This window comes from Vigna angularis, chromosome 1 (genome assembly GCF_016808095.1).
Source record: "Vigna angularis cultivar LongXiaoDou No.4 chromosome 1, ASM1680809v1, whole genome shotgun sequence".
NCBI classification, from domain to species: Eukaryota; Viridiplantae; Streptophyta; class Magnoliopsida; order Fabales; family Fabaceae; genus Vigna; species Vigna angularis.
The window spans coordinates 39,632,191-39,657,898 of NC_068970.1; the positions used below are offsets into that span (position 1 = coordinate 39,632,191).

A 25,708-nucleotide genomic window follows, 5' to 3' on the forward strand; every position below is an offset into this window, starting at 1 on the left:
TAGCTCTTGGATAATTTGACTATAACTTCTGTAAGATTTCTTTTTCCCTCTACTCTTTATTCACAATTAATATATATATAAGGCTTAGTTACTCGGATGGTCCCCATTTTGGTGGGAGTGTGTCTAGTTGGTTCCCGCTTTTAAAATTGTTTTGATTGCTACCTAACTTTTGAAAAAATGTCTCAATTAGGTCTCTTTTTAAAGAAAAAAAAAACTCACCAACAACATTAACAGCGTGTCAAATGTCAATTTGTGGTTTTCTTTTTTTTTTTACTTTTTAACATATTTTTGTAAAAATTGTTGTTGCTACATGTTATGTTCATGGTGTGTCACGTTGCAGGACAGCGCCACATGGCAGAATACTACCACTTGTCAATGTCATTGTCTTAACTTCAATTTTGTCCATATATATGTTGCTTTGATTCAATTTAGTCCTAACTTTTCTCAAAATGGAATAATATTATCTTTTTCCAAATTGAGACAAAATTTATTATTTTGTATAAATGCTATACTGATATTTTTATTAAATATATATTTTTAACATATTATATTATTATATATTATTAATTCATATTTTTTGACACATGATTTTTATAAGATTAAAATTAATTAAGTATTAATATTTTTTTTAAAAAAAGCAAGTATTTAAATATAATGTATTATTAATCCATATTTTTTATAAGAATAAATTAATTAATACATTTATAAAAATAATAAATTTGGTCTTCTTTCCATTAGGATAAATTTATTAATTGTATAAATGTTATATTAATATTTATATTAAAATTTAGTAGTTAAAGTCATGATTAACAAAAACATGAATTAATAATACATAATAGTGTAATATATTAAAATAATTTTTAATAAAAATATCACTATAACATTTATACAAATAATAAATTTTATCTCAATTTGGAGAGAGACAATATTACTCTATTTTGAGAAAAATTATGACTAAATTGAATAGAAAAAACAATATAGAAACTAAATTGAAATCAAAACAATGACACTTGACACTGTCATTGACGCGTGATAGTACCTTGTCACTTGACACTAATAGTGACACATGTCACCCTAGTGACATGACACGTGACAACAAACAATTTTATAAATTTAAAAAAAAATTAAAAAAATCACATATTGACACAAAGCATACCGTTAGCGTTATTAGTAATTTTTAAAAAAATCGTAATTAAGACACTTTTTCAAAAATTAGGACCATAATTAAAATTTTTTAAAAAAATGGGAATCAACTTCCCACACACTAAAATGAGAACTATATTGTTTCGGTGTAGATGTTTTCCAGTGTGTCTTTGTTGCTCCTGGCTGTCTGGGACGCTTGCTCTTCTCCAATTGTTGTTGTTCATACTCGCCAAAGGAGGGGGAGGTACCTGCAAAAATACTCCGACGCTCAAGTCAGATGTGAGTTATGGAGCCTCAGCTCTCAAGAGAGTGATTATGATACTGCTCTGAAATATTATTTAGGGTCTTTAGACATAGAGAGAACGTACCTCAGCTCCTTTCTTGTCATTGTATTTATAAGCCAAATAAAAATAAGCTTACCTAAAAATGTTGTTAGTTACTCAGAAATATCTTAACCGCTTAAAATATCTAAGATATTTTACTTAATAAATATCTTACTACATAACATGCCCCCCAAGTCCGAGTTAATCGTTCTGCTTTATAGACGTGGTAACTATAGGACTTATGAGTTTGAGGGAGGCTGTATTCACTGTAGTAGGGAGCGTGTTTCTGGTTGTTTCCCATGTGTGGACTGAACGGCGGGTTTTATGGGTTTTCTTTCTGCTCTAGACTGAGCAGTTGGACATTTTAAACGAAGGATGACCGAGCGGTTGAGTTCGAAGGACCAAAAAGATGCGAAGCCGAACGACAAAAAAAGCTGGAACGAGTGAGGCCGAACGTGAGGACCTGGATGGCCGAGCGGTAGAGGCTGTATAGCCGAAGGTCATAGAAGCTGAATGCTCGAGGCCACGGACGGTAGAGGTCGAGTGGCATGTGAGGCCGAATGATTGAAGCCAAGCGGACGAACGTCATTGAGGCCGAATGGACAACATTAATGGCGTCGAACGGCCGAATACTTGAGTGCTCGTGGCCATGGATTGACGAGCGGTTGAAGCCAAGGGGACGATTACCTTTGAGGTCGAACGGCCGAATGTTTGAACGCTCGTGGCTATGTATAGTCGAGCGGTTCAAATCAAAGTGCGAATACCTTTGAGGCCGAACCGCCGACTATTTGAACGCTCGTACACATGGATTGACGAGCGGTTGAAACCAAAGGTCGAACACCTTTGAGGCCGAACGGCCGATTGCTTGAACGCTCGTACACAGGGATTGTCGAGCGGTTGAAACCAAAGGGAGGCCGAACGGCCGACTGTTTGAACGCTCGTACACATGGGTTGTCGAGCGGTTGAAACCAAAGGGCGAACACCTTTGAGGCCAAACGGCCGACTGCTTGAACGCTCGTACACATGGATGGTCGAGCGGTTGAAACCAAAGGGCGAATACCTTTGAGGCCGAACGGCCGACTGCTTGAATGCTCATACACAGGGATTGTCGAGCGGTTGAAACCAAAGGGAGGCCGAACGGCCGACTGTTTGAACGCTCGTACACATGGGTTGTCGAGCGGTTGAAACCAAAGGGCGAACACCTTTGAGGCCGAACGACCGACTTCTTGAACGCTCGTACACATGGATGGTCAAGCGGTTGAAACCAAAGGGCGAATACCTTTGAGGCCGAACGGCCGACTGTTTGAACGCTCGTGGTCGTGGATTGTCGAGCGCTTGAAATCAAAGGGCGAATACCTTAGAGGCCGAACGGCCGACTGTTTGAATGCTCGTGGACATGGATTGTCGAGCGGTTGATGTTCTGGGTGTTCTTGGGCGAACAACTACCAGAGGGAGTGTATCCCTTAGAACGCTCATGGACATGGATTGTCGAGCGGTTGATGTTCTGGGTGTTCTTGGGCGAACAACTACCAGAGGGAGTGTATCCCTTAGAACGCTCGTGGACATGGATTGTCGAGCGGTTGATGTTCTGGGTGTTCTAGGGCGAACAACTACCAGAGGGAGTGTATCCCTTTTTTCAATGCTCCTGGGTGTTCTAGGGCGAACATCTACCAGGTCTAGGAGTGTTTTCCCGGTTTTGAGTGCTTCAGCATGGACCAATCTCTGGTGTCCCCCTATGCATGTAAGATGTGCTTATCTACGCTGTAGAATTAGAGAAAAAAGAGTAGCAATACAAACCAATGCATTTACAAGGTTTGGAAAATTTAACATAAAAAACAGATTATGTTGTAAGGCCGATCGGTTTAGATAGTAGAACGCTTGGTTTTCGGTTGACCGTCTACTGTGACATGCATAAGATATATAATATATAAAATATAGGTGAGATCGTTCGATCGCGATTTGAACCTGGCGGTCGAACGTCAGTAGGACCGAATGGCGGAGCGGTCGTGTCGATGGATGGTCGAGTCATAGAGGCCGAGTTGCCGAACGTCAGTGAGGCTGAGTGCTGGACGCTTTAGGCCGAACGTTCGTGAAAACGAATGCTGGAATGCTTGAGACGCAAATCACCGAACGACTGAGGCGAAAGGGTGGAGGCCAAGCGGCCGAACGTCATTGAGACCTACAGCTGAATGACTGAGGCAAGCGGACGAATGTTATTGAGTCCGACTGGCTGATCATCAGCGGGGTCGAATGGCCCAATGCTTGAGTGCTTGTGTAGACGTATGGTCGAGCGGTAGAGGCCGAAAGACCGAGAGTCAATGAGGCTGAGTGGCCGAAAGCAGGAACGTTCGAGGTTGAATGTTTGAACACATGAGACCGAATGGCCGAAAGGTTGAATGTTTGAACACATGAGACCATGTGTGGCCGAGCGGTAGAGACCGAACGTCAATGGTGAGCGAAATGCCGAACGCTTTAGGCCGAACGGCCGTCAGAACGAATGCTGGAACGCTTGAGACGCAAATGGCCGAACGATCGAGGCAAAAGGTTTGAGGCCAAGCGGCCGAACGTCATTGAGTCCGAATGACCGAATTCCGAAACGCTTCACGCTGAAATTGCCGAACGTCAATGAGAGCTATTGGCCGAACGGTTGAGGCCAAGACGCCGAACGTCATTGAGGACCAATGGGCGAGCATCAGTTTAGTCGAATGGGCGAACGCTTGTGGATCCGAATGACCGAATGCTGGAGTGTTTGAGGATGAAGAACCGACAAAAGGTGAGGCTGGACGGACGAGTAGTGGAACGCTTGTGGCCACGGAATGGTCGTGAGGCCCGGTCAGCAGGGTGAGCGGCCAAGGATGTCAATCCTGGATGTGTAGCCACTCGGTTATGCCGACTGGTCATGATATACACTCGCCCTTGTCGGTCGACCTAGATGGACGACCTTGGAGTGCGGCTCGTTCTTGATGGTCGACCTGGATGGGTGACCTTTAGAGGATGACAAGATCGTTGTCTTGGACGATCATTTTTGGACGATCGCTATTGAGGTTATTGAGCGAGCGTCAATGAGGAAGAATGAGAGTGGCCGAACGTGAGCGAGGCCGAATGGTTGATCGCCAGGGAGGCCGGATGGTTGATCGCCAGGGAGGCCGAATGGCTAATCGCCAGGGAGGCCGAATGGTTGAAAATCAGTGGGGTCGAACGGCCGAACGCTAGAGCGCTTGTTCTTGATGGTCGACCTAGATGGACGACTTTTGAGGGTCGTTCGGTCTATGTAAGCTCGAACAACGTTAGTTTGGAGGCTCGGTCATGATTGTGACCTGGATGGGCGGCATTGGGTTAGCCGCTCGCTCGTTCTATGTGTCGGGAGGACCGGTTGGTACAGAGGCATTAGTTGTTGCGTTCACAGTGGATGTCAGTGATGTCGAGTTTGCACAAGAGGCGTGAGAAATGACTTTATGAATCACGGTTACGGAGGTTGAGTGCGACACCCGTGGTGTAAATGTGGAAGTAGTGGCGGAAACGCAAACCTAGCCCTGGCTTGAAGGCGCTACGGATGGCGCGGAGGCGGAACCGAACGGCGAGGTGGATGGCACGGGGGCTTGAGTCTGCGATCTGTTTGGCGATCTTTCGTGTGGGAGTCTTCCGCGCAAACGGCGAGTTTGCTGTCGGCGAGCCTGCTCATGTGACTGGAACCGAGCTCCTGGCAAAATCGCCAGTCAGACTCGGCTGTGACCTTGCGACGGCATTAGCGCGGTGGCGGATGCCCCCCAAGGTTTTGGTGACAAAGAGGCGGAGGTTGTCGTCTGGGCAGCTCCGGCCTTGTAAGTGGTGTGCGTGATCTTTGGGTTGTGATTTGGGAATTTAGGGTTTTTGGTTTGCGGATTGTGCGATCGTGGAGACGATGGGGATGACCTAATGGTGCTCCTGTGACAGCAGTGCCTGGTGGCGCGACGGAGGCTGATGGGCGGACCCGATTTGGGGGTTGTCTTTGGAACACGTTGGGTGTAGTTTTCAGAAAAGATGTTGCCATTGAAGACGAAGAGTGAGAACCTGAGCTCAATTTGGGGATTTAGGGTTTCGCTTTTTCCTGCGCTTTCTGAGAAACGATCCTGGTTAGGTTTTACAGAGTTTTTCTCATTTGTCCACCATTGTTGAGGGAGGTGATTGATGAGTTTAAGCATGTTTTTGCACTGGATCTGACCCGCAAAGGGGTGCGATTTCGCTGATGTGCTCACTGGCGCGGTGATGCGGCAGCTTCATCTTGATGGAGTAGCTTTATCCGAAGAAATGATTCGTCGAGGCCGAGACTCCTCTCGTGGCTTCTGTGGGATGGCACTCGGCCCCACGGTGGACGCCAAAATGTTTCGGTGTAGATGTTTTCCAGTGTGTCTTTGTTGCTCCTGTCTGTCTGGGATGCTTGCTCTTCTCCAATTGTTGTTGTTCATACTCGCCAAAGGAGGGGGAGGTACTTGCAAAGATACTCCGACGCTCAAGTCAGATGTGAGTTATGGAGCCTCAGCTCTCAAGAGAGTGATTATGATACTGCTCTGAAATATTATTTAGGGTCTCTAGACATAGAGAGAACGTACCTCAACTCCTTTCTTGTCATTGTATTTATAAGCCAAATAAAAATAAGCTTACCCAAGAATGTGGTTAGTTACTCAGAAATATCTTAACCGCTTAAAATATCTAAAATATTTTACTTAATAAATATCTTACTAGATAACATATATGAATAATTAAACTTATATAAAACAACAAAGTGAAGAAAAAAAATAAATTTTACATAACATTTTTTTGACATAATAGAAGAATTAATAGAAGAAATCATCCAATTTATTTTCGTTATAACCAAAACAAATATATACTAGAGGAACTCGGAGGTAACTATACACCTCAACTAAGAAAAAAGTATTTGACAAGATAAAAGCTTTATAAAGAAATTAAACAAAAAAAACATAGTTCTTTATTTTAGATGAAGAAGATATGATTCACCCTATGGAAACACTAATTTAATTGGTGTCATCTAATGATCAATTGGACTAAAGTCGTGATAAACTCATGATTGGAGGCACCAACTCATTTAACGTCACAAGGGAACCAACTTGGTTGGCACCTCTTCATGGTGTTGACATTGTAGAGCCTACATCTGAAATGAATCTCCTTCCTCTTCCATTCAAATCATCTATTTTGGTAAATAATTTTATTCTAAACTTTTTTAATACTTTTTTCTTCAATTTGGCACGAGAAGTTCTAATCTTAAGGATCACAGTCCAAAAGAATTTTACAATTGACGAAAAATAAAAAAATTGTTTTTTTTTTGTAAAATAGATGGATGTTTAATTTGTTGATTGGATTTATAATTGTTCCATCACACTCAACAATCTTGTATTGTTTACGAGTTAAAGTCAAATATAAACGGATAAGACTTTAGAAGAGCCATATTTCAGATATATGTGATTAATTTAATAATGTCACTCAAAAAAACTTAACATCGAAACAATAATATATATATATATATATATATATATATATATATATATATATATATATATATATATATAAATATTTCATTATACTATAAAATAATATGTCTTGTTTTCCATAATATAGCAGGAAAAATCTAAATGATACACTTTTAAAGAATAATGTTGCTCTGAAAAACATAATGTTATTGATTAAACAATTAGATAGATGTGTTTAGTTAGTGTCTACATAATGTTATTGAAGTTTGATGACACTATTTTTTTTATGAAGTTTTCGGTTTTGGGTGGAGATGAATGATGAATTAAGACCAGGTAGTTATAAATAAATGAATTTAAAGTGTAGGTAGTAAAATATAAAACAATGAAGTTTTGTCACAACCTTTTAGAATTATTGTAATGAGAATACTTTTAGAAATTTATTTTTAATTTTTATTATAATATTGATATAGATTTCATGTAATTTTAATCTCTCTAAAATTATTTACTTATTTTAATTATGATATTGATACAGATCAGATACCAACAAATGTAATAATTATTACTGGGAAAGAAATTAAATCCAAACAAAATGGATATTCTCTTCTCAACATTTCATATTAAGATCTGTTAATAACTTACTTTAAAAAAAAAACTTTAAAATAAAGCATTACACATTCATGTGCACTTTAACAAAAAATATTCTAAAATTAATTTTGTCTAAAATCAATTTTGCAATCCACCTAAACATACATTTGTTGAGTAAACTAAAATCTATTTTATCCCTACATTATAAATTATTCTAATTTAGATACATAACTAATATTTTAAGTTTATAGTGAATACTTATGTTGTTGTTATATTTTGGTACGAATTATTCAACAATTTTACAAAAACCTGAATTCAGTTTTATTTAGATCAATGATATGATAATTTTATAATGAATAATATAATAGCGATATTGGATTAGATTTTTCTTTATTTTTAATTTTTAAAATATTAAATTAAAATTAAATAAATAATAAGTGGTTTATAAAAGGAAGATTGAGATTTTTAATTTTGTTTTCCTTCTATCAGCTGTTGACTTTATTTATATTGGTGACAATATAGCTGGTATTTTGTCTATGTGTTTGTCCTATTGTGTTATTTTATTTTATAAATTTCAATTTAATAGTTATACTACTTTTCAATTATATATATATATATATATATATATATATATATATATATATATATATATATAATATGTGTTATGTGTTTTTTCCTTTTACGTCACTTTTTTATTTTATAAAGATGGGTCAATTAAATATATATTTTATTCGTGTAATTGTACTAAAGTTGTGTTGTAACAAAACAGTTTGATTACAGTATAGCAATATATAAATGTATATTTATTTTGATATTTTATTAAATGATAACCATGGTGTTGAATATATATTTTTAAATTAACTATAATGAGATAAATTTATAAATAATTATCTGATGCATAATTTAATGGTGTACCAGCTCATTGATTCAATGTCTCGCATTCAAATATATATCATTACATTTACATTCTTGGTATATTAAAATTTTCAAAATTATATATATATATATATATATATATATGAATGATAGAATAAAATATATTATATAGAATTATTTGATTGTGAAAACCGCGTAAACAATTCACATGTTTTGTTTTGTGCATCTTCTCTTGACAAGAATAAGTGCACTTGGCCGTTTTAATATTCTAAGATAGTTTTCTATGTTACTGTACCGTGTACCGTATTACCCTAGACCGTCCAGACAAAACACATGGGACGTTCGGCAGGACTTAAGCATCCAGGACGATCATGACTGATAAGTATGCAGAAATGATTAACGTAAAATTCTGATTAGAAGATTGGACTCTGGATTGGACCGTGATTAAGGTTCTACTAATCCTAAGCCATGATCAAAATTATAAATACAGATCAAAAGTAAGAGGTAGACAGATTCATTAATTACGCATTTATTGTAGTACCTAAACAACCGATTGGACCTTTACTGACTTAAGTTTCAGAACACCTTTAACAGGTACCCTCCCAGACGTACAGGACATACGGACATCGACCTACAGAAGACCAGATGTAAGCGCTTGATTTTAGGTGACTCAACCTCATACAGGAACATTTTTGCGCCCACCGTAGGGTAGAGTAACTAAACCAAATGGTGGCCACGAGAAACATGAGCAGCAAGGACCCGATCGAGATGATAAGGATGTTACAACAGTAAATGGAGGAGTTGCAGCAGCAGCATGAGGCGGAGATGGTGGCCGTGCGGGCAGAATGCTCGACTCACGTAGCGCAGGAGAGAAGATCCGGGGCGAGAGATAAAACCGAGGAAGAGTACGACAAGGCTGCCCAGGAAGGTGTATCAGAGCATAACAACATGTCCGACCCTACCTGGAGACCACCCAAGTCGGGGTCGAGGGGAACAAGGTTAAGGCTGACCAGGATAAGAGCGCGACCCTGAGCAAGCAGTTGGGGGTGAAGCTCGAGGATACCTCTGACCACCTACCATTCGTCCAAGCTATTATGGACGTCCACGTATATAAAGAAATTTTTTTCCACATTTATTTTAAATAATTTTTTAATTAAAATGGTTATTTTGTAGGAATTTTATAATTGTTTTTTTCATTTAATTATTGTTTTTATTTGACATTTTTAAACTTAATATTTTTTAATTGTAAAGCTACTTATAAAATAAACAAAAACTATTTACAATAATAATAATAATAATTATTATTATTATTATTTATTATCATAATATATATCAATAGACATATGAATTTAATTTAAACTATAAAATGTAAATCAAATTAATTTAATGTGTAACTAAATGATTTGAAAAATATTTAAAAGATTCGTTTTACTTTGTCATAACCTCAATGTTGGACAGTTTTTATTGGTGAAAGTAGATAAAAACCGTTTTGTTGATGCTTATTATATCCCTTTATGATACTAACAAATAATCATTCCAATGTGCTTAGGCAACTTTTATTGATGTTAGTAGTGAATGAATTGTATTCATTATTTTAATTCCGTCAAAAAAAGCCCAATGAATTCCTATTATTATAATCAATATTTTTTTATTTAAGTTGTCATACATACCATTCTCGAAGACTCTCTCACGCTATTAAAAGATATAGTCCAATAAGGTTACGCCACGTGTCCAATATAAATGGTTTGGCCCAATCGCGAAGAAGCCGTGACGCTACTCTCGCTGGATCACTAAATTAATTGTAGTGTATAGAATTAGGTTTGTTAAATATAAATAAGAGGGGTAAATAAAGGAAACCGTGTTTCACTAGGATCGCACATTCACACAAGCGAGTAAATAAGGTTGGAGAGGGCGCTGCCGGAGGAACACCGTCTTTCATTTTTCCGGCCATCTCTTGTTTCTTCCACCAGTCGGCGATCCCTTTTCTCTGACACCAAACATGGTAATTCATTCTCTAGTGCCTCTTCTTTCGTTCACTTTCATACTATCCATTTAGATCTAGTAGTTTCCCTACGTTCTTTTTCCGGTGCCGACATTGTTTTTATTTTTTCTCTCTCGTATATGTAATTTCTGATTTATCCTGTTTTTAGTTATAGACAAAGAAATCAGAATTCAATTTCAATTTACGCGATTATCAAGTTTGCACATTAAAATCAGAAATTTGTTCAACTTATTATTTTATGATCATAATTTTGTTAACCTAGGGTTCTTATTGTTATTTGATTATTATTGATCCGTCGAATTAATTACGACATTTTCTGGTTATTAATTACTGGTGATTGTGGAGTTTCGTTAGCTTTTGGACCTGATCTGGTGCCATCCAAATCCAAATCCAATCGTGTCTTACCTCGTGTTATGCTATGCTATGCAACTCGTGTCGATTGATTTTGTTTGTTTGATTTTTGAATTGTCAATTGAGAAATCTGGAATTTGTGGTTTTGTGTAGACGACATCAAGGCGCTTTGCTGACAGGAAAGTGGAGAAGTTTGAGAAGAACATTACCAAAAGAGGATTTGTGCCGGACACAACCTCTAAAAAGGGAAAAGACTATCCTGTTGGTCCACTGCTGCTGGGTTTCTTCGTCTTTGTTGTCATTGGCTCATGTAAGAGTATCATTTCAGCATCCTCTTGATTATTCGTTTCTTTCGCTGATAATGGTTTTCTATTTCGTTTTTCACCTTTAATTACGAAAACATGTGATTCGCGTAACTGATCTCACCTGGTAGGATAAGTCTTTGTTGTTTGTGTTTTAATTACAAAATGCATTATATTGTTTTAAATTTGCTTTGTTTTTCAAAGTTTGTAGAGGAATCAGTAAAAACAACCCTTTATTGTTTTTTGTGTTTAATATACTTGAAAATAGAAAATAATTGTTTTTTTTTTCTTACGGAAAGGGAAAACATGATAATAATCATAAATTCATAATGTGAAAGCATAAACACATGATAATAATCGTAATACAAAAACATTAACATTTTCTGAGGCCTGAAGTTGTCTCTATTCCTGTCATGGGGGATGTATAGATTTGTTGTTGACGGAACATATTTGGCATATCTAAGAGTTGGATTAGGATATTTTTATGTCATTGAGTACCTATTTGTTTATGATAACAAATGTTTCATAACTTATCAGGTATATCATTACACGAGAATATTAGCGAAAGCAATCATAATATTGCCTTTTTTGGCAAATGATATGTGATATATGCCTTTCCACCAAATGTTGGTGGTTAACAGTAATTCTTATGCCTTATAGTCAAAGGACTTGAATACCTATCGAACTTAGGCATGGAACCCTGAAGTGAAGAGGGTATACTTTCGGTGCCACAAAAAAATTGAAAAAAATTGGATTGCAATACTTATTGTTGAATCAAAAATGTGGAGGCTTGTAATTGATTCGTTTGTATTTAGTGCGTGCAAGTCGGTCGCTTGGGCTAAGGTTTTAAATACATCTCGTTAAGTATTATATGATATCTCTGGAAAGGAGTTTGTTAGATTGTAATTACCTTTCTTACCATTTGCATTTTGAGTCATATTCTGTCGAGTTCCAATAACTTATGTGTTCGCTTTTTCTGGTACAGCTCTCTTCCAGATTATCAGAATAGCAACAAGTGGAGGCATGGCTTAATGGAGCTTTGTTTTGGATTGTGTCATCTTCTCTTTCTTAGCCTCGTAGAAAATGCCAATACTTCCCTACATCTAATGTACTTGTACAAGACCGAGTTCCTGTTCATGTTTTGATGAACTTTAAGAATTTTTAATTTAAGTTACAACTATAGTTCATCTTGTTTTTAATCCTTCCTATAGAAGGGAATACGAGAGTTAATTCTTTACGCTTGGGCGGGGGTTGGTATGAATGGTTTTAAAAGTTAGCTATGAATTTTGAAGTGGTGCATGCAACACTCGGAAAGGTTCAAAAGAAGATATATGATATCACTTAATCATTTAACATTCAACAAAAGTTTATGACGCTTTCAGTAGATTCTCTCTAGGGCTTGTTTGTATTCCAACGCCAACATGCTACATTCCTTTAGTGTTTTGAGCGCAGAGCCTCAGACGGTAAGGAAACTTCTGTGCAACAAGGCCAACAATAGTCGCGGAGTTCAATATAGTCTGAATTATTAGTATGGTTCATTAATAATAATGTTAGGTTTTTTTTACTTGCTACATATATTTTTTTTTCAATTTATGCCAATTTTTTTTTAATCCTCGGGCCATAACCTAAAACATTGAAAGATAGACAACCTTTCGACTAGTGAATAGAGTAAACAAACATATAGATTACATGTATTCTACTGAACATAGATAAGCGGTTGTTGGTTCTTTATTCCCACGGTTTTAAAATAGACAACTATCGTAAACAGTAAAATAATAATGACCTTTAACTTAATATACACTACATCGATGCGTAGTTGGGGAGAGGCATCCAAAATTGAAATCCCAGCTTCTAACCGTGACAAGCTGGAAGGAGAGTGAGAAAAGCTACACGTGTGTAACAAAGATCCCACATTTTGGAGACAGATTTGTATAAAAGTACATGTTATATAATGCAAGACTGCAAGAGCAAAGTATGAGGTGCCTAGTGACACCGGGGTAACCCATGGTTTATAGTCCTTGTGAAGGGAGTGTCCAGATTGAGAACGTTCGAGGATCTTAATATGCCATTCTCCCTGACTTCGGAAGCTTCAATTCTGAATTGCTCCATCTCCAGTTTGGACCTTTCAGCCAGAAAACATGATTGATCTAACAGAAATTAAACTTTCATATACAGAAAAAAAAAAAGCCTTGAAAGCAAGGTGATCGAAGTGCATGTTTGAGAGTACGATACAAACCCGTATCGTTTTCCATCTGCTTTGTTAACCAGCAATGAACATTATCAATCATACATCAGCGTTAACCGCGGGTAAATTGCAAGGAACCTCATGATTCGAGGGAAATATTCTCAGGCCATTTCTGCTGTATTATGCAAGCTTAAATCAAGCCGTCGCAGTGAGGCACGGATAAAATGCAGTACCATGTGCTATCCATTGCCGTTTTCTTCCACGTGGAACCACACACCCAGGAACCTTCACCCATTCCTTAGTTGCTATGTTGTACGTAACCAATCGATTCATTTGTCTTGATCTCAATGATAACAAGAGCAAGCCTTTGTTTCCCAAGCAATTCATTCTAACGTGCTTCCCATAAAAGTCCAAGCACCATACGTTTGGCATTCTGTCAACCTCCTTCCACAAGAAAGTCATCTTCTGCAGCTCCCATATGCATATACAGGTGGCTGCATTCTTTGTGAGCAACCCCACAAGCAATATCCGACCATCACACTCAGCCAGTGTGCGGTCACTCAGATGCAATGGCGCTGGGATTATGTACTGCACCCAAACCCCAGTTGCCATATTATAGGAAACAATCCCTTCAGGATCTGAATGCATGAAGTAAAGGGTGCTGTCAATAGAAATCGCTTGTGACCTAAAATTGAGAGATAGCGGCAGCTTAATATCTGCCGGCATGTTTCCTGGATAGCTCCATGACTTTGTTATCGAGTCATAAATTCCATATTCTCCATCACAACCCACCAACAGGATCCTGTAGACAGCACCGGTTGAGTTCTCATCTACTGTCATTCCTACAGCAGCGCGAGACCCAACCCTTACTGAACAAGATGGTAACTCATTTAGGGATTGAATCAATGGGTTACAAACATATAAAGTTTGACCATATACGTCAAGAATGCAAACTAAACCCCCTGCAGAAGCCACTGGCAAAACTATCAACTCTGCAGGCAGTGCTGATGTAGTGGGATGGTACCACTTCTTCATAGAAGGGTCATACATGGCTGCAGAATTTGTATGTTCATGAGTAACAGTGTAAAACCATGGGTTGGCTTGTCGGACTTGAGCACAATGCTGAGAAAAACTTTGTGAACTCAGCAAGGAATTCCATCGCTGGCATACAGTGCGGAAGCGGAAAAATGTTGCAATTGGAAGTCGTGCAATCACAGGCTCAAATAGATCCTCCGGCAAATCTTTCCAAATTTGTTGTTCCATAGCTTCATCGCTGGAGGACCTCCCAGATGATTTTCCTCGGCTCCTGTCTCTTCGAGACTTCTTAGATGCATGCTTTAGAGGCTCCATCATCCTGAAACTTCCAGACTCTGGAACAGACTTGCCAGCTGCCATTACAGGGCCACAGAAATCATCTACGAAGTAATCATCAACGCCATAGAAGGACCATCTGCGAAAAGGATGATCGAAGATATTCATATACTTCATTCCATTGAATTGTAGAATAAAGATGTATAAAAAGACAAAGATGATTCATAGGAAAATTTGAATCATACTATAAAATTAATGCACAGATTTATACTCTGCTCCAAGTTAAGACTGATCCTTTCAAGGATCAGGAAGATACCTGATTAAATCAACTTAAACACATAAGCAACCCAAGGAGTTAAGTTACAAATATAAAGCTTTTCCTTTGTATAATACTATTACAAAGAAACTATGCACAGAATCATGACCACATGTTGTTTAGCCAATAATGGGAGTCACTTGGTTAGAATAGACACTTTAAGCATAAATGTTGACATGTGAATATATCGGATGAGATAGTGAAACCGAACAATTATGGTGTGTTTGGGAGTGAGGTTTTGGAGCAAAACGGAAGGAGAGGGGGGTAATTAAGAGTGTCATATAAATTTATAAAAAAAATATCAGGGCATTAGATCAATGTTAATTTGTTATTCTATTTCATGTATTTCCAAAAAAATATCAAATCAGAGCATATTTATAGGAAATGACAATTTTGTTCCCCTTCCCTTTTCCTTTTAAAACTCAGTTCTAAAACATACCCATAGAGATTAGGGATTCTGAGTAGCCATAAGATGAGTAAGTCAAAAATGGGCATTTCGGAGTGTTATCTTTGTAAGGATTACTAAAGGCCAAGTTTGATGTAAATCCATTGAACCAATGTTCCTATCTCTTGCTGAGAACAAGAAACCAGGCTTTATAAAAACAGAGAACCAAGGTGTTTTATCCCTTGGTAAGATGCATCCTTCACAATGCTTACAATCAGGAAAGTACAATCAATATTTTACACTGTGAGTAACACACCCAGAGAGCTTCGAGTGTGGAAGTGGGCATCTTAAATGTACAAGAACTATGAAATTGTAGCAATCAATTTTCTCGATGACAAAAAGAAACATACAACAAGCAATAGAAGTAACAAGTAATGTTCACAAGTATGACAATTTGATGTAGCAACAACACACGCACACGCACACAAAACAACAAACATAAAATCTAACACCTAGGTTATGTTGTGATGAAGCGTACGGTGAATGATTGCACATGACAGAGCATAAAGAAAGAGTAAGCAAAGGCGGTTAAGAAAAAAAAGATTATTAACTTGGCATGGTTAATGAAGAAAAGAGGTTGAAAGAAAGGTAAAAAAGAGCAGAGAAACAGGGGAAGGAGGAAAAAAGCATAGATTTATTTGAAAGGGTGAAGAAAAAATGCATTGAGAGTAGATCTAGGAGAAAGGAGAAGACCTGGAGAGTTGTTGAGAGAGTGTGGGGTGAGTGTGTTGGTGAGGTTGAAGGGTAAAAGAAGGTGAGAGTGTGTGAGAGAAATGGTGATGGTGAAGGTGAGTGATGAGTATGGCATGGCCCTCTTCTTCATCTTCTTCCATACCCTCAACTCAATTCTCCTTTGTGTAAGACCCCTTTCTCTCTCTCCTTCTTACCCGCTCTTCATTTTCCACGTTGCCTATCACAGAACGGGGTTTTGCCCACGCACCCGTGCGCTACTTCCCTTTTGTTACAAATTATTTTTACACTGGACTTCTTTCTCTTTATTAAAAAGAGATTTAGAAATCAAAAAATTATTATTATTTTTAATTTTGTAAATAAAATTTTTGATAGAATCAATTTTAAAAATAATTTATAAATTTAAAACGTTAAAATGTTTATAAAAATATAAATAATAGACTTTATCAGAATAAAAAAGATAAAATATACGTAAAAATATAGCAACCTGTAAAAATATAAATGATAAATAGATATATAACGTATGAATAAATTTATATAATTTGTATTTTAAGATTTCTAATTAATGCATTGACAAACTCATGCAATATTTATTGTTAAATTCGTCTAATTAGTATATGGACACACTCGTCTAATGTGTATTGTTAGATTGGTTTAATTAGTATATGAAAAATTTTGTGTAGTGTATGTTGCAATATTCGTCTAATCATAATAAATTCATTTAGTATGCATATGAATAGACTCATCTAACGTATATTGTTAAATATGTCTAATCAGTGTATGGACAAATTTGTTTAATGAGTGTTGTAGACTCGTTTGATTAATGTATGGACATTCTTCTAATGTATGTTCTTAAACTTATATAATATTTTTTGCTATACTCATCCAATTAATATATGCATAGACTCGTCTAATGTGTATTGCTAGATATGTGTATTTTTTTTGTTATACTCATCTAATTAATGTATTAATAAACTCACCTAATGCGTATTGCAAGATTCATCTAATAAGTGAATGAACATAAACTCGTCTAATGTGCATTGCTAAAATTGTTTAATCAATACATCAACAAGCTCATATAATGTTTTTTTTTCTTTGCTCATCTAATGAATATATTCTTAGACTTGTGTAATAAATTTTATTATATTTGTCTAATCAATTTATGAAATAACTTATTTGATATTTTTGTTTGTTAAACTCATCTAATTATTATATGTATAATATCATGTACTTTTTTTGTTATATTCTTCTAATCAATGTATAAAAAAATAGTTTAATGTGTATTATTAGACTCATCTAATCAGTACATAGACAAACTCACATAATATGGTATTGTTAGACTTTTTTAATTAGTATATAGACACACTCTATAACGTGTATTGTTAGATCCGTCTAATCAATATATATTTAGACTCATGTAATGTGTATTGCAAGTCTCGTCTAATTAGTAAGTGGACAAACTCGTCTAATGTGTATTAATGAATTTGTATAATTTATATATAGAAAAACTTATCTAATATATAAAGCTAGACTTTTTTAATCAATGTATAGACATACTCGTCTAGTGTTTGTTACTAGAGTTGTTTAATAGTGTATGGAATAGTTGTCCAATCGATTGTATTTGCAGACTCATTTAATGTGTATTACAAGACATGTTTAAGCAGTGAATGAGAAAACACATCTTATGTGTATTAATAGACTCATATAATTTGCACATGGACATACAAACTTGTGCAATGTATATTGTCTGACTTGTATTATTAGTGTATGGACCAACTTGTTTATTGTTTGTTGCTAGACTTGTTTAATTATTGTATAAGCAAACTCATCTAATGGGTATTCCTAGACCTGTATGTTTAATCAATGTGTGGGATGATTCATATAATGTTTTTTGCTATGCTTGTCTAGCAATTGTATGAACAGACTAATTTATATTGTTAAATTTGTCTAATCAGTGCATCGACAAACTCATTTAATATTTTTTTTGTTATACTCATCTAATCACTTTATGCTTAGACTCGTCTAATCAATGCATGAAATACTTAATCTAATGTTTTTTGTTATACTCATCTAATTAATGTATGAATATACCCTTTTATTGTGTATTTAGACAAGTCTAATGTTTTTTATTATATTTGTCTAATCAATATATGTACAAACTCATTTAATGTGTATATTATTATAGACTTGATGTTTATTTGCTATATTTGTATAATTTTGTGTTGCTAGTTTAATCAATATATATCTAATATATATTTTTTACACTTATATTTAAAAACAATTAATTTGTTAGTTTTTACTTTTTATATTAATTTTACTAAATTCTTAAAATCTACATTTTGAACTTGAAAACAGTAAATAGTAAATTCAAAGTATATAAAACAAAATTTATAATATTAAGAAGTATGATTTTTTTTATTACAAATATATTTTACATTTTTTCAAATTAATTGTTTAGTACAATATTTTAATTTATTTTATTACAAATATAATATAATAATATAATAAAATAATACAAACTTGATATTTTGGAGATTGATATGAAAATTTCAAGTTTAAGAAAGTAACAGTTCTGTTAAGAACTAAAATAATAATTTATTAAATATTTAATATTAAAATTGAAGTTATTTTTATTTTTATCAAATGTAAACAATTTGTAATATCAAATATATATATATATATATATATATATATATATATATATATTAATTTTAAAAATATTATTTTAAGAAGTATCATAAAAAGGTAAAATTAAAATTAAAAAATAATGTAAAAAAATTAATGCTTTAAGTATAAATTACTTTTAATAATTTATTAAATGACCAATTTAGAAGTTATAAAAAGAATTAAAAATATTAAATTATTAAAAATAGTAAATTATTAAAAAACCAATTTTTGAGATTATAAAATAAACTTGAGTAATAAAATGAATTTTTAGCATTTTTTATATATTATAATATATTATATTAGTATAAAATGAGTCTTTAAGGGTTGTACTGTCAATAAAGTAGAACTTACAGTTAACACAATTTTTAAAATAATTATGGCAAAGGCAACAAAATTTATAAAAAAAATGACAATTTCTGTAGAAGAAAATATTTATACTAAACAATTTGTTTTGATGTATTCATAAGACCATAAGAAATTTATTGCCATTACTTGTTGTGACTTTCAATATATATGAGTTTGTTTTTATGAGACGGTTAAATTACAAATAGTGTTAGTTTATTTTGTTGGAGGCAGGCACGCAGGCAGAAGGGATAATTGATTAGTCAGAATGTGAATGATGATTTTGTTAGGTTTACGGAAAAGGCCTTCCAAAACTAATCGATGCCATTTTCCACTCATTCTTCGTAAGTGGCATGCAATGAGTGGCAGTGTGCCAAGGAGTTGTTGTAATTATGGTTTCCCAGCTTTCACTCTTTTCCTTTCTTTATTAACCATTCATTCCACTTTTATTTTACCATAATTATTTCATTCTCTTCTTCAAAATCCCAAAAACCTCTTTTAAATGGAATATCATGAATATCCGACTGTTTTGATTTAACTGGGTAGACAGATTTATCACTTTTATTGCTTAAAAATATCTGTCACTAATTCTATATAAAATTTATTTAGTGAACTGAGGTACATGTATTAAGTGGAAACTCACCAAGTACGGTATGTGGATGGTGGTGACATGTTTAGGGTAGGGGTGGGAAGCACAAGGTAGGTTGAGACATCAACATCAATTCTTTTTTTTTTTTTTTTTAATTTTTCCTTATTTATGAAGTTTTCTAAAAGTTAAATAAATACTTAATTTTATATTTTTTAATTTATAACCTTTTTCGATCGCAGATATTTTTTTAATCTTTTATAGCTCAAATAGAGTATTTAACATAGTTGTACCTTTAATCTTCCAGTTTCATGAATGAAAATAAGTTATTCGTTACATTCGCAATACTTGTATAAGAGTTAAGTCACGAGTTTCTTTAGGAAATAAGTTAAATATGATCTTTAATAAAAATCTATTTAATAAAACATAAACTATTAGTTGACACCTTAATTCATTCTTATATTTTTTGTGATTAAATATGTTTTTAATCTCTCATTAATGAAACGTTTTTAGATTATCTCTCAAAATTTGATATGCTTTGATCCCTTACCTTTAAAAGATTATAATTTTTAGTTTTTTTAAAGCAACGACGTTAAATTTTGGCTGACTTGGCTAATGGTGTGTCACGTCACTTCTCTTTTTTTGAAACGTGTCATCTTTGCTTCCTGCTCTGTCTCTTTCTTCCACCTGTGACTCTAAACTACGCATACATGTCACTTTCTTCCGTCTCTTTCTCCAACTCTTTCAACACTACATTCCTTGCTGTCTCCGTCCCTGCCATGCGTAGTGCTGAGAAGGCGGATCTCGTAGAGGAGCTCGGCACCATCGGTCTCGAAGGCAGCGAGAAGTTCGGGGTACGGAGTCGCAGACCTGCGCAACGACTATGAGGCGATTCTGTACTACACTGAAGATGCTAGTGGTTTCCTCGATGGTGGGAGGGGAGAAGCCTTCTCGAATGAGGGAGGATATGAGGGGCGCGTACTGGTACCAGAGGCCAAGGCGGTTGGCGAGGATGTCGATGCGGCCAGCGATGTTGAGGTTGCCGTATTGCGATGGGAGGGGTCCAAGCGAAGGGCGGTTTGCTTACCTAAAAATATTTTGGGTATTATGTATGTACAGATTAGCACGATGGGGAGTAATTCATACAATACCAGATTCAAAATCAAATGCTTGCAAGGTTTGTTATTTTGGGAGAGAAATTCTTCTAAAAAATGGATTCTAAAAAAATGGAAAAGCCCAAAGAGAGCGTGAACTATATAAATTAATCATGTGCTGATTGGAGTGCAGCCTAAAAGAACAAATCATTTCCCTCCAACCTAGATCAAAATCCTCAACTAACTCAAGATTATAAAGTCTATAAAATTCAACCTTCCACTCATTGTATTGTTCCCTCAAAACAACATTAAACCAAGATGGAAACTTTGCTATTATCATCCATATGCATAAAGCGTGTTTTGTTGTAGGCATTTCTCTGGATAGTGCTTCTTTGAGACATATTTTGGTTGATTAATATAGTTTGTAGAGCCTTTCCATTCATGAACCCTAAGAAAACCTTCCAAGAAAGTGATTTATAGAAGAAAAAAAAAACAAAAACAAAAGAAACAAGCAATGTAAATTAGAAAGATGCGTTAACTTCTTATAAATTTAGATTCCACAAGTACAGAGTGAAAGAAAAAAAAATTAATGATGTTAACTTCATCATAGTATCTTTAGTGCCCAGGAAAATGACCTCACAGTTTCATCCAGTAAAAGTGTGCAACCAAAAAAGCAAGGCATTCCATAATTATTTATTCCAACCCATATCCCTAGCGGCATGTCAAAAACAATCAGTCGGTGTGTTGTATCAAACACCAACCGGTGTGTTGTTTCAAACACCACTGCATCACCGAAGATATCGTACCATTGGATTGATGAAGCATATGACCAATCAATATTTTCCAATCGATTGTTTGCATCAAGTGTGTAGTCAAATTTAAAATTAGGGTCTTCCTCCTTTTTATTGTTGAGAGAAATCGTACAACATAAGCTTCCGAGATTTGCTTGAATTTGGCTTCAACATCCCTTTTTATTGTTAGGGTTCTTATCAAGGTGCCACTTCATAGCAAGCCTGTTATCAATGAGGAGCATTTGTGTCTTGAAGACAATGATTTTGATGATATTACAAAGTAAATAATATGAAGACCCTTGTTGTCTTAAGTTTAAAAGCACTCCTGTATGTTGGTCTGCGAGGAAAGGGAACAAGAGCCCAGATGCAAACTGAACGGTGAATAACAGTTGAAGACTGAATGATCACTATCAAATGAAGGCCGGACACTGGACAAATGGAGTTGAAGACCGAACGACGTTGAAACACAGGCTGAACACAGGCCAAACACATTTGAAGACCGAATGACTAATAACAGATGAAAGGCAAAAACTTGTTAACAATTCGGCAAGTGTACCGAATCGTATCAAGTAATAATAAAATGGTAAGACCAAGTATCATTTTCCAAAGGACTCACGACCTAGACAATTATGTGATTTCTTGATTAAATTAGACTTGTAAACGAAATCATTGTGTTTGAATTGCGGAAAATAAACATGAATGCAAGTTTTTGATCAATTAGATTGAAAGAAGCAAAAAATATTGATGTAAAATATGGAATGATGATGTTGTTGGGGTTTCCGATTTATCCTATCCACTCTCTTGTATTCATGAATTCATCTTTCTTCATTAATGTTAATGCCACTTTCTAATTTACCTTAAACCCGATGTCTCGGTGAAGAAAGTCTAATCCTAATCACTAGTTTACAATGTCTTGTCTCCCTAGCAATTATTCATGCATTACATTCGCACAGAAGCTTAAAGGCAACCGATCCTCCTATTTCTATGTCTAGGTAATATTGCTTCCGGGAGAATTTCCCCAGTTCTAGATTTACCTATATGTGTCCATATAGATAACATCAATGATCATGCAATTGAATGAGTTAAACAAAGCATGTATAGAGTAAAGAGGAAAAACCCTAACAATTAATGAAGCATAACATATAAAATATAGAACCAATTTAATACATGAGAGTTTCAAAGAATTACATCGATTCCCCAACAACAATGGAGGTTTAGTTCACCATAGACATGGTGAAACTAGATGAAAAACAATGAAAGAATGAAAGATAGAACCCTAGAATGTGAAGAAAGGAGCTTCCGCATCAAAAATCTGCCTCCAAGGGGTGAAGAAAGTGTGATTTTCGCCTCTTTCTGTCCAAAGATACCAACCCTAGGTTGACTAAACCCTTATATAGTTTATTAAAAATTACAGAAAATAGGCCCAAGCCCAATTAAATGGCGCTTAGCAACACTTTTGGCGCTCAACGGTAAGTGTGGTTCTTCTAAATAGCGCTCAGCTGCAATTTTGGTTCTCAACGGTGACTGCGGTGCTTCAGAACGCCGCTCAGCGGTAAAAGTTGCGCTTAGCGGTGACTACAACTCTTCTTTTGTGCACTTTTACTTCCTTTACTGAGTCCAACCATTACTACTTCAACTTCTTTCATCTAATTCATCTTAATTCCTGCCAAAACAAGGAAAACTAAGCATAAAACCCATCTAACTCTCTTATTTCCAAAACTTATGCAAAATCATGATTTCAAGCTAATTTTTAAGTCATAAAGGTTGTTTTTAATATCAAATTAAGTATAAAAATAACAGTTTTTCAACCGTTATCACAACCCCAAACTTAGAACTTTTCTTGTCCTCAAGCAAACAAGATGTAACTTAGTCTTCCACCAATCCATACAATGGTTCACCACCTCCAAAAACTCTTTCTTTCCAAGACAAGTAATTACTCAAATAAGCTCATCAAAAGGAATTCAGTCAAGATGCACACATGCTTTAATTCAATCAAACTCATTGTGGTTTTCACATAGTCACATAGTATCCGACAAATGCTATTCTCATGAATGATCAATTAACTAAGCATAGATGTAATTATGTGCTCATGGAATTATTCCTCACTAGATAAAGTGTTTCACTCAATCACACAAGTGTATAGAGGTTATTCATTCACTCTACTATCACAATGTCACATGAATCAACTTTGCCTTTCATTTAACCACAATTAAACACACTCATAAGCAAGCATCATCCCAAGGACTTTTCTATGGCTTATAATGTGGTTGGGCTAAGAAGAAAATTGGTTTTTCTAGATCACAAAATCCTTGAGTTAAGATAATTATCATTTAAACACAACCATTCTTACTTCTTCCCAACTTTCCTTTGCATTGAGCTTTTCTTTTTCCTCCTTTTCTTTCCTTTTTATTTTGCTTTTCACGTGCTTAGCTCAATGCTTTTCATATTCCCTTTTTAGATCTCCCAACAACCCCAAACTTGAACATTTATCAATACCACAAGATATCTTCAATTCAACTCAAGGTAAAGATTTTCAAAAAGGATTTTCTATCATGTTCAAGGCTAAGGGTTCAAAGGATAGAACACATTGTGCTATCTTTTATTGGGCTAAAATCATGCATTTGGCTAATAAAGGGTTACCAACAAATGACCTTGATCATATGACACATACAAGCAAGTGATTCAATCATAGAAACCTGGGCAAAGTCATTCATGCTTTCAATGTAATAGCGTTCAATCACAAAAACTCTGGAGTTTAAAACCTCACATATAAGCTCAACCAATCATTCCACATACACATCCTGGTTAGCATCATAATCACAACCGCAACATCATGCATTTGTTCACATAGCTTGTGAACAACCACCTATATATCAGCATATAATGCACAATCTCAACATCAATCAATATCCAAGCATCATCAAGCAATACTCATCATGCATAAATTCAAAAGCAAACCATCATAGCAGATAAAGTTTCACACTAAGTACATCACAACCTATTCTAAGAACAGAAGCAAATAAGAAAAATGAGTTTAGAACACTGGGGTGCCTCCTAGCAAGCGCTTGTTTAACGTCACGAGCCTGACCCAATAAGCTCAAGGATCAACCAACTTCATCACTGTGGACAAGCGTTCCACTTCTCTCAGATCATGCTTAAGACGTTGACATTTCACTACCCAGCTTCTCTGTGGGTCACTAGTAACTGGATCAACCAAATCAATTGCTCCATGTGGATACACACCTTTCACTATGAACGATCCTGACCAATTTGACTTCAACTTTCCAGGAAACAACTTTAATCGTGAATTGAACAATAACACCTGCTGCCCTGGATTAAAGACTTTTTTTATCAACTTCCTGTCATGATAGAATTTTACCTTTTCTTTGTAATTCCTGGATGAATCATATGCATGGAACCTCATCTCTTCAAGCTCCAACATCTGCCTTCTGCGTTTATTCTGAGTTTCATAGGGATCAAAATTCAAAAATTTAAGAGCCCACAAAGCTTTATGCTCTATCTCCACTGGCAAATGACATGTTTTCCCATAGACTAACTGAAAGCGTGATAAACCCATAGATGTCTTCATTTCCATCCTATATGCCTAGAGAGCATCATGAAGTTTCTGTGCCGAGTCCTTTCTTGATGAAGCAACTATTTTCTCCAAGATCCTCTTTATCTCTCTGTTAGATACCTCGGCTTGCCCATTGGTCTGTGGATGATAAGGTGCAACTATCTTATGTCCCACACCAAAATGTTTGAGTACTTTTGCCAAGTGATAATTACAAAAATGAGATCCTCCATCACTAACAAGTACTCTTGGAGTTCCAAAACGTGAGAAGATTTACCTCTTTAGAAATTTAATCACAATGCTGACATCATTTTTGGGACACGCCAATGCTTCCACCCATTTAGTCACATAGTCCACCGCCACCAATATGTATTCATTGTTGAAAGATGGTGGAAAAGGTCCTACAAAATCAATACCCCAACAATGAAAGACTTCAACCTCTAAAATGCCCTGTAATGGCATCTCACGACGTCTTGAAATGGTCCCAGTTCTTTGAAACTTATCACAATTTCTGGCATGGTTATGAGCATCTTTAAACAAGGTAGGCCAATAAAATCCTCACTGGAGAACTTTTGCTGCTGTTCTTTCTCCATTGAAATGTCCTCCATAAGGTGAGTCATGATAGTGCTAGAGAATTCCTTCTGCTTCTTCATTTGTCACACA

General features: G+C 35.6%; 3 protein-coding genes across 4 annotated transcripts; 1 reads left to right on the top strand and 2 right to left on the bottom strand.

The window, feature by feature from the left end:
- The first annotated feature begins 10,122 nt into the window (after positions 1 to 10,122).
- On the top strand, positions 10,123 to 12,246 carry LOC108346147 (uncharacterized). Its single transcript, XM_017585166.2, has 3 exons — positions 10,123 to 10,394; positions 10,899 to 11,055; positions 12,033 to 12,246. Exons 1-3 carry the CDS (start codon positions 10,392 to 10,394, stop codon positions 12,077 to 12,079), a joined length of 207 nt encoding a protein of 68 aa, XP_017440655.1. The 5' UTR covers positions 10,123 to 10,391; the 3' UTR covers positions 12,080 to 12,246.
- A 562-nt stretch (positions 12,247 to 12,808) lies between these two features.
- LOC108346137 (F-box only protein 6) lies at positions 12,809 to 16,253 on the bottom strand. Of its 2 annotated transcripts, XR_008248533.1 has the most exons (3): positions 15,998 to 16,253; positions 13,284 to 14,682; positions 12,809 to 13,169 (listed from the first exon to the last, which is right to left on the bottom strand). XR_008248533.1 is itself a non-coding variant. In XM_017585144.2 (2 exons), the coding sequence occupies exons 1-2, from the start codon at positions 16,135 to 16,137 to the stop codon at positions 13,428 to 13,430; spliced, it is 1,395 nt and encodes a 464-aa protein (XP_017440633.1). In that variant the 5' UTR covers positions 16,138 to 16,253; the 3' UTR covers positions 12,809 to 13,427. The 2 variants fall into 2 exon arrangements, 1 of the variants encoding a protein (XP_017440633.1); XM_017585144.2 differs by having other exon boundaries at positions 12,809 to 14,682.
- Positions 16,254 to 24,571: 8,318 nt separating this feature from the next.
- Positions 24,572 to 25,069, bottom strand: LOC128194999 (uncharacterized). The gene is made up of 2 exons (XM_052871738.1): positions 24,894 to 25,069; positions 24,572 to 24,833 (listed from the first exon to the last, which is right to left on the bottom strand). Exons 1-2 carry the CDS (start codon positions 25,067 to 25,069, stop codon positions 24,572 to 24,574), a joined length of 438 nt encoding a protein of 145 aa, XP_052727698.1.
- Between the last annotated feature and the right edge of the window lie 639 nt (positions 25,070 to 25,708).